This window comes from Hypanus sabinus, chromosome 8, assembly GCF_030144855.1.
Source record: "Hypanus sabinus isolate sHypSab1 chromosome 8, sHypSab1.hap1, whole genome shotgun sequence".
Lineage (NCBI taxonomy): Eukaryota > Metazoa > Chordata > Chondrichthyes > Myliobatiformes > Dasyatidae > Hypanus > Hypanus sabinus.
Window position 1 is genome coordinate 77,259,948 of NC_082713.1, and position 9,842 is coordinate 77,269,789.

Below are 9,842 nucleotides of genomic sequence, written 5' to 3' on the forward strand. Positions count from 1 at the left end.
CTATTACAGGAAGGATATGGAGGCTTTGGAGAAGGTGCAGAAGAGGTTTACCAGGATGGTGTGAAATGAGAGTTCATGTGCTGTGCAGAAAGTTTGGACAAACCAGGGTTGTTTTCTCTTGAAGTCTGGGAAACATGTTGGAAGTATATAAAATCATGAGAAGCATGGAAGGAGTTATTTTCCCAGGTAGAAATATCAGACACTAGGAGGCGTAAATGAGGTGAGAGGGCACCCTGGGGATGTTTTTACTCAGAGACTGGTAGTGCCTGGAGCTTTCTGCCACAGAGGGTGGTGGAAGCAGACACAACAGGAGAATTGAAGAGACATTTAGACAGACATGAGAATGTGCAGGAAATGCAGAGATATGTCTCTTGTGCAGGTCGATGGGATAAATTTATTTTGGCATCGTGGTCAGCAGGAACAATATGAGCCAAGGACCCTGTTTCTATGCTGTACTGTTCTATGCACTGGTTTCTTGCATTGTTCTCCAGTGGTTTAAGGTGATTTGCTGAGCATCCTTAAATAATCTTGTAGGCAAAGAACCGTCAGTCATTCTTTTTATTTCCTTCAAGGACACAAAGACAAAGAAGAGACCCAAGTCCCCAACCACTCTCACTGTTTGGTGCTGGGATTACTGGATTGTCACACAGGGCATCCTGTGAGAAACAGCTGTCAAGAATGGAAGGAGCATGCTCCAGGTAGGTCAGAACATGCCACAATGTGTGTCTCAACATCAACTCCTGCCAGTGCACTGCACACTGAGTGCTCAGCATTCTCATTGGTGCATGGGATCTGCTTTGTTGATCAGTTGCCATCCTGATAAATCTGATCCCATTGTGGGGTTGGATCTGGAATTCCTGAGTGTAGACCCAGTGACCGTGTGGAGCAATGATATCAGTGTATGATGGAGGGGAAGCTGTAGGTGGTGGTGTTCCCTTCCATCAAAGCCCTTGTCACAGAACACAGAATGTCTCAACATGGGAACAGGCCCTTCAGCTCATGATGTTATGCCACACCACATAAAATACCGATGCCTCACTGAACCAATTACTCTGACCGCACATGGTCCGTATCTCTTCATTCCCTGCAATTACACATGCTCTTTAAAGAACCTCTTAAACTTCTGGATCATATCTGTTGCCACCAGCACCGCTTTCACATTAACTTTTTTTTAACATACTTAACATCACCTTTTCCTTTATCTCAAAATGCCCCAGCATGTTAACATAGCCCTACACTGCTCACACTGTTCCACATGACTTTCCCCTTGTTGGATCAATGCACAAAATCCTGTAGGAACTCAGTACATCAGGCACAGATGCTACATGATCTGCTGAATTTGCTCAATATTTTGTTTGGTACTCATTAGGACCTCCCCACATCCTCCATCTCCAAGTGTTTGTTTAATCCTCTATTGTTGAGTGGTCCTACACTATCCCTGGTTATTCTCTTGCATTTGATGTATGTGTAGAATCCCCTGGGATTCCCTTCAATCTAACATGGAAGGACTTTTCATCGCCCCTCCTGGCTCACCTAATTCCCTTTTTGAGTTAATCTCTGGCTTGTTTATATCCCTCAAGAACTCTGTTTGATTAACATCCTAAACTGTACAAACAGTTACTTTCCCCTCTTGACTGAATTAATAATCTCTTTCCAATGCTCCCCTAATTTGCCACACTTATCCTTCCATCCGTCTAGAATATATCAGTTCCATATTCTCCGAGTGGCCGCCCATTTTAATTCCACCTCCCATTCCCATTCCGATATGTCCATCCACGGCCACCCCCACTGTCATGATCAGACCACACATCGTTTGGAGGGACAACACTTTAATTCCATTTGGGTAGCCTCCAACCTGATGTAATGAACATTGATTTCTCAAACTTTCAGTAATGCCTCCCACCATCCCACTCCATTTCCTATCCCGCTTTTCCTCCCTCACCTTATCTCCTTGCCCACCCATCACCTCCCCCTGGTGCTCCTCCCCCTTTTTTCTTTCTTCCATCACCTTCTGACTTTCACCAATCAACATTCCAGCTCTTTACTTCATCTCTCTCCTTCGAAGTTTCACTCTGCCTGCACATGGTCCATATCTCTCTATTCTCTGCTTATCAAAGAATACCTTGAACTTCTCAATCATATCTATTGCCACCATGACCCCTTTTTCGTTGTCTCAAAATTCCCCAGCATATAAACATGTTCCCCATGATTTTCCCTTGTTGGATACTTGCTGTAAGTAATCATTTACAAGACACTCAAGAGACTGTAGATGCAGGAGATCAGGATCAATACACAATATCCTGTAAGAACTGAGTAGATCAGGAACAGTTGTTTGATCTACTGAGATCCCCCAGAATTTTGTTTAGTACTCATTTAGAATTTCTCTGCATCTTCAACCTTCGAGCATATCTCTAATCATCTGTCCTTGTCTAGTCCTACAGTATCCTGAGTTAATCTCTTCCACTTGACATATGTACAAAACTCTTTGGAATTCCCTTTGATCTTATATACCAAGGACTCTTCATGGCCCCTTCTGGCTCACCTAATTCCCTTCTTGAGTTCTTCTCTCACTCGAGGAGTCTCTTTTTGATTATTTTAACTTCAGAAACTGAACACTTGCTTCCTTTTCCTTCTTGACCTCTTTCAAATGCTCCCCTAACTTGCCATCCTAATCCTTCCAATTTACTGGATCATATCAATCCCATACTCTGAAGCTGGCTATTAAACACCCTACACAGAAGAGATTTTCCCAGCAACACCTGTACCTGAAGAACCCTACCCAGTTTCTGCTTAATAGAGAAATGTTCTCCTCTTTATTTAATGCTTTCTTGCAATATCTGTACTTTAAGGTATTTTAATCACTGATTCTTATTAATTACCCCCACTGAATGCTCAGTCAGCTGGCCAGTCACATTTCCCATTATCAATTCTAAATATGGCCCCTGTTCGAATTGGACTGCTGATATACTGTTTTAAGAATCTCTCTTGATGCACTTCACAATTCTGCCCTATCTTAACACTTTTGCGCAAAGAAGGCCCCAGTCTATTTTGGTTAAGTTACAGTTCCCAATCAAACAACCCTGTTGTTTTTGCAAGTTTTCCTAATCTGCCTGCATGTTTGTTCCTCAATATCTTGTTTGCTACTGAGGGCACGATAATGTAATCCAATCAGAATAATTGCACCTTGAGTTTTACCCTTTTGGGCTCAGTGGATAATCTGCCCTTTATCCACTCCCTCTGAGAGCAGCTGTGATACTGTCCCTGATCAGTAGTGCCCTGTTTTATTAGTGGAGATCAGAGGGTTGTGAGTTGCTGTCAGAGTAGCCAAGAAGAAACAGTGTAGGGGACGTGTATGTGGCACACACTGACAAGTCTGTGTGGTATTGGTGTCAAGAGTAGGTGGTTAGACTCTCCTTGTTTGGAGATGGTCAGCCTGGGCATTTGTTACAAACACGTTACTAGCCTTCGTTTACAACTTTTTCATCTATTCAAATCACTTGTACTTTTTTATTTTTCTTTATGATACCCAGACTCATCTCTGTTGCCACTCTCCACCCCCCCCCCACTAAGCATTCCCACCTTTCCCATGCACCTGCTTATTTCCATCTAACAAATTCTCTCTCACATACATATCAAGTTTCCAACTTCCCCACTCCCACCTGCATGACAAGCAGTTAACCTAACAACTAACACAAAGTGGCAGGATCACCCATGGGAAATTGACTTGGTCACGGGAGAGCATGCAGACTCCACACAGACAGCACCAGAGACCAGGAGTGAAGCCAGGTCACTGGTGGTGTCAGTCCACTGCACCACTTGCAGTACAGTGCCACTGCACCACCCTGGGTCACTTTGTTACAGCAGGCATGAATTGTTTATTTTTCATGATGAAGTGAAATGAATCTTGTATGGGTAGATTTCCAACGCTCATAGTTCTAGAGAGCCAGGTTGCAGCCTGACCTATGGTGTTATCCACATGAAAGTCACAAGCATACTTTGTCCTGTAGGTCTGCCTGCATGTGGCACTTACCACCAATATCCCAAAAACATACTGATGATTTGGTTAATTGGTCCCAAATGAGATGGATGACAAGAATTTGGGGATCTGTAAATTTGGAAGTTTTTATCATTAGAAATTCTAATGGAACATGTTTCCTTTCAGTCAACAGGTGGCTCAGTTTGAGAATGACACATTCTTCACACAGGAAGAGCTCAACAAATTGAAGTCTGACTTTAAAACAGGTGGGGTAGAAAAAGTTAAATATCTGATAGAGCAGAAGCTAGCTGAACTGGATAATACAGAGCTTAACATTGCAGTGACAGGAGAAACAGGTACAGGAAAATCCACCTTCATCAATGTCATGAGAGGACTTCGAAACACCGATCCCAGAGCTGCTAAAGTTGGGATCAGGGAATCTACAATGGAGCCAACCAGGTACCCACATCCCAATCTGCCCAACGTCTGCTACTGGGACCTGCCAGGGATTGGATCCACAAAATTTCCATCTGCTACATATCTCAGAGAAATGAAATTTGAAAGATACAATTTCTTCATCATAATATCAGCTTGTCGTTTCAAAGAAAATGATGCAAAACTTGCGAAAGAGATTAAACAGCTGAGGAAAATTTTCTATTTTGTCCGCACTAAGATTGATCAAGATTTTTATTCAATGAGAATGGCGGGGAAGGAATATAATGAGGAAAATGAACTGAAATATATTCGGAGTGACTGCATAAAGAAGTTGGGAGAAGCGGGGATTCAGACCCCAACTGTGTTCTTGATATCCAGTTTTGAACAGGATCGATATGATTTCAATCGGTTAAATAAAACACTTGAAGATGATCTGCCGAATATAAAGAAAAGTGTCTTTGTCCTGGCCTATCCAAACCGAAGTGTGGACATTATTCAGCAGAAAAGCAAGATACTGCAGAAACGTATCTGGATGTTGGCAACACTTTCGGGAGCTGTGGGAGCAGTCCCCGTTCCTGGTCTCTCCTTTGCTTGTGATATCAGCATACTGATTGGGGCAATAATTCATTTCCGTAAATGTCTGTGTCTGGATGAAGCTTCTCTTCAAGGACTGGCAAGCATCACAAACAAATCTGTGGAAGAGCTTAAGGCTGTAGTTAAAGCTCCCCTGCTGGGGAAAATAGATAAAGATATAATTAGAAGGTTACGTTGGGGTACTACAGCTGTTGCCATTTCAGCTGTGGAAGTTGGCCTTGACTTCATCCCTGTCATTGGTTCCATTTTTGGAGCAGGATCATCATTTGTCATGACCTACACAATACTGACCGATGCACTGAAGGACCTTACAGAGAGTGCAGAGAGGGTGGTGAAGGTTGCATATGACATTGATTAACTGGTCAGCACCAACATCAACACAGTGAGCTCATGTTATACTGCGGTTAATATACTGAAGAGGCCTGTCACTGAACCCTGCTGTAATTCTACATGACAACTTTCTCCTTTGCTGCTTTCCTTTCTGAAATATTTCTTATCCATTTCTGAGGAACACTTGTGCCTGACTGAGGGAGTCCCAATCTGTTAAAGACATGAAACAGATGGATATAAATGAGATGTGATCCTAATTTGAAGAAGAGCTGAGAAGTTATCTCCAGGTGTCTGAATGATGCTCACCCGTCAATCAATAGCCTATGTCAGACTGTGTGGACATTATAAGGTCACAGTGTAGGCAGTATTACTGTGTACAAACTGGTGGCTGTGTTTTCCCTTCAATATCTATAAAGATCTTATTGTGACATCATAAAAAGGGCAATGGATAGCCATTGCAAGAATTCATTGAGAATCAGCTCCTAACTGACACATTTAAAAGAGCTGTTGAAATCATGTGTTCAAAGGGAGCAGCAGACAGAAACACAACTGAGTTGTAGTCAGGAATGAAAGTGAGCATCAACAGAATTGCAGATATCTAACTGAGAACTTATACTGGAGAAAAGATAACTCATGTGGGAGTGACATTTGTAACAGATACAACAACCAACAAGCCACAATGGGTTTGTATCTGGTAAAAACAGGAGGGCTAGCATTGTGGGGATGTAAGTGGCTGACACAACGACAATTTGGCTGGAGATACATCCCCCATTTGCATGCCACATCCTCTGCCACAGAGTCAACAGAAAATGAATTGAGAACGATTCTGGATGAAGCCACAGCAGTGTTCAAGGTTGCCATTGGAAAACTCAAACATATCAAAAGTAAAATAGTGTTAAACGAAACTGCCGCACCCAAGTTCTACAAAGCCCAGCCAGTTCCTGACACCATCTGTGATAAAGATCTGAGTGAGTGAGATCAGCCTGGAGGCTGAATAAGTATTTTCAAGGTTGAGTGGAGCCCATAAACAACAGCACTCATTCCAATAGCCATGAATAATGGGTCTAGCAAGATCTGTGGTGATGTTAAGGACACCAACAACACAGTCCTGAAAGTAGATCAATGCCCTCTGCCCAGGATAGAGGATATATTTGCAACCCTTTCTGCAGGGAAGCATTTCAGCTGTGGATTTAGCTGAAGCTGAGCAACAGATAATGACATCAGACACTGTGCTCACACATTATGATCCACCCCATCCAGGGAAGCTTGCCTGTGATGCCTCTCCTTAGGGTACAGGCTCAGTCAAATCAAATGTTATGAGTGAAGAGAGTGAACGCTCCGTAACTTTTGCATCATGTTGCCTTTCCTCTGCAGAGAAAAATACTGTACAATTGAGAGAGAGTCCTGAGTCTGGTTTGGGGTGTAAAACAGTACAAACACTACCTGTATGGGAGAGAGTTTACCATTGTTACTGATTATCAACCACTGGGGTCCATTTTCAATCCACTGAAGGATATTCCACTGACAGCAGCAGCACAAGTGCAAAGCTGGGCTCTAATTCTTGGAGGACACAATTACAAGATTGAATTCAAGTGGGTGACTAATTTACTCTTGGAAAAAGGACTAACTAAAAATTTTTCAAATTCTGTATTGGCAGAGATAATCCAAAGCAAAACCAGAAAAGATCCCACACTCCCAGGTCTACAAGGTCACTCAGAATGTCCTTATATGGCAATTAAGAGTTGTTGCCTTATAAAAGACAGTGGTTGCCTCATATGGCAATTAAGAGTTGTTGTACCATCCAAACTGAGAGCTGAAGTGTTAGAGGAGCTACATACCGGGCATCTAGCCATGGTCAAAGTGAAAGCACTGGCTTGAAGTTTTGTCTGGTGACCTGGGATAGATCAGCAGATCGTACAGCTTGCCATGCTCTGTTCGGGATGACAACAAGTCCAGAAATTTCCACGTGTAGTTCCTCTCCATCCCTGGGAATGCCCTCACATCCCTGACAGAATTCATGTGGATTTTGCTAGACCATTCAGGGGCACAAGTTTTTCGGCAGAAGTGGATGTAGCTACAAAGTAGTCAGAGATGTTCCCAATATCCTTTCATGTCAGTGATGCCTGGGTCCTAGTGCAAGGTATGATATGCTGTTTGGACAACTTAAACACTGGCCCAGATAGACTGGAAAGGCATAGTATTGGGATTGGAGGTAAGAGCCGATATCACTCGCTGTCCCGTGATGTTCATTCCTCTCTCCGTGGCACTGAGGCTATGAAGACTGCCCCAGCTGCCGTGCTTTGTCCCCGCTAATATAATGAGCTGATATTGAGGCTTTGGGCCTACTCCAGGCTGCTCCGGGCTGCTCCAGGGCTCGGATCTCTGGACTCATTTCAGTTCGGAATGCTGTCGCTCGCTTCTATCGTTTGCATAATTTGTGTTTTTTTCTTTCTCTGCAAATCGGGTCTTGTTCTTCATTTTATTTTTTTTGGGTTCTTTTTGGTTTCTTGCTTTGTGGTTGGCTGTAAACAAACAAATCTCAAGATTGTACAATTTAGACATTCTCTGATAATAAATGTACTTTGAAACTTGAATCAGAAGGATGGCAATTTCTTCCTTGCGTGTCGTAATGCAACACACTGCAGGACCAGCAACTCACCAGATATTCTGTAGATGTGTATAGAGCAGTTCTATTCTGTAGTAAATGGTGGGTGTGTGTGTGTCTCTCTCTCTGTGGGCTATATGTAAGTGTGTGAATGTCATACGTCATCACAACACCACGTCATAAGTGTATGCCTCGATAAAGGTAAAAATGAAGAGTACACATTTGTCCCAGTCTTCCCGTGTTTTTTTTTAAATTATTTTTATGATTTGGAGTTACAAAACATAGTGTTGTTTCTGCAACCTGAGTGTGGTCTCATCGTGGCACTAGAGGAGACCATGGACAGTTCCCACCGGTAGATCACACCTTTAGTAATAGACAGAGCGAAGGACCTCGATGATGCAATCCCCATTCTACATGAGGTCTCTCTGATGTACAAAATACAGTAGATGACACTGACAGACTTGCAGTGAAATGTTGTGTCACCTGGAAGGACTGCTTATCCCTGAATGGTATTAAGTGAGGAGGTATAGGGGCAGGTTTAGCATGCTTGTTTGCAGGGATAAGTTGTAGCAGGGAGATCAGTGGAGAGGGAAGAGTGGACAAGGGAGCCACATAGAAACCAATCCCTAACATTGGGGAGGGGTGTAGTGGGAAAGAAAGATGTGTTTAGTGGTAGGAATCTATTGGGAATCATGAATGTTACAGAGAATGATATGCTCGATACAAAGGCTTGTGGAGTGAAAGATAAGGACAAGGGGAATCCTATGGGAGAAGCTGCAGTACAGCCAAGATGGCTGGGAGAGTCATGAGGTTTATAAAAGATATCAGTAGATTGCCTGTCTCCAGAGATGGAGAGGAAGGGATTGAGAAAGAGGAGAGAGGTGTCCAGGTTGGACCAAGTGAATTTGACAGCAGGGTGGAATTTGGAGGCAAAGTTGATGAAACTGATAAGCTCAGGAAACAGCACCAATGCAGTCATCGATGTAGAGTTGAAAGAGTTGGGAAGGGTTACCCATGTAGGCTTGTAGCCACCGAAAACACAGGCATAGTTGGGATCATCACAGAGGCCCATGGGAAAACCTTGGGATTGGAGAAAGTGGGAGAAGCCGAAGGAGAACCAGTTCTGCCAAAGAGAGGAGGGTGGTGGTGGAGGAGAACTGTTCAGGTCTGTTGTTCAGAAAGAAGCAGAGAGGTTTACATCCTTCCTGATGAGGGAGAGAACTGTACAGGGTCTGGACATTCATAGTGAATACCAGGTAATCAAGGCCAGGGAGCTTAATGACTGAGGTATTCAAGAGCATAAGAAGTGTTGCAGATGAAGATAGGAAGGGACTGAACCAAAGAATTCTGAGTATTTCTTAGTGAGTAAAGATACCTCAATGCAGGGGAGCAGAATGTGACCCATGGGGAGATGTCTGATGGATCAGCTGATTGAACCAGGAATTGAACTGCTGTTACTGTAAGAGAAATTGTGTGATGCAGGAGGAAGAGCTGGGAGAACCAGAAATGTACAAATTAGAACTAGACAGGAAAATGATGCCAGACATTACTGGTACATTTGGAAGAAGTAAAAACACTACAGTGAGCAGAAAACATGAGAGAAATGAGGAGGAGATCAGTGGAGGAAATCAGAAGCAAAAGCACTGTTGCCGTGTACTAAATACCAATTGTATTTTAATATTCTTTTTGTAAGTTTCACATCTGGTTCATGGATTGCAGCTTATCCATTAACAGGACACATCAAGAGTCACAGAGAGATCCGACGTGGAAACAAGTTTTTTGGCCTCCCATGTCGATGTTGACAGTCAGACAACCAACTGATTACTCGCAGTCCAGAAATTATATTGTTCCCATCAGCACTTCTTGCTTCCAATCGACATTGATAAAAGATCGTCAGTGTTG

General features: G+C 43.1%; 1 protein-coding gene across 1 annotated transcript; it reads left to right on the forward strand.

The window, feature by feature from the left end:
* The first annotated feature begins 678 nt into the window (after positions 1-678).
* LOC132398253 (interferon-inducible GTPase 5-like) lies at positions 679-5,363 on the forward strand. The gene is made up of 2 exons (XM_059977394.1): positions 679-698; positions 4,163-5,363. The coding sequence occupies exons 1-2, from the start codon at positions 679-681 to the stop codon at positions 5,361-5,363; spliced, it is 1,221 nt and encodes a 406-aa protein (XP_059833377.1).
* Positions 5,364-9,842: the final 4,479 nt, after the last annotated feature.

What these genes read in the sequence shown, in the direction of transcription:
- LOC132398253 (XM_059977394.1), top strand. Translation starts at nt 679, where the DNA reads ATGGAAGGAGCATGCTCCAG. An exon ending in ATGGAAGGAGCATGCTCCAG is followed by an intron (nt 699 to 4,162) that starts GTAGGTCAGAAC and finishes GTTTCCTTTCAG; the next exon opens with TCAACAGGTGGCTCAGTTTG.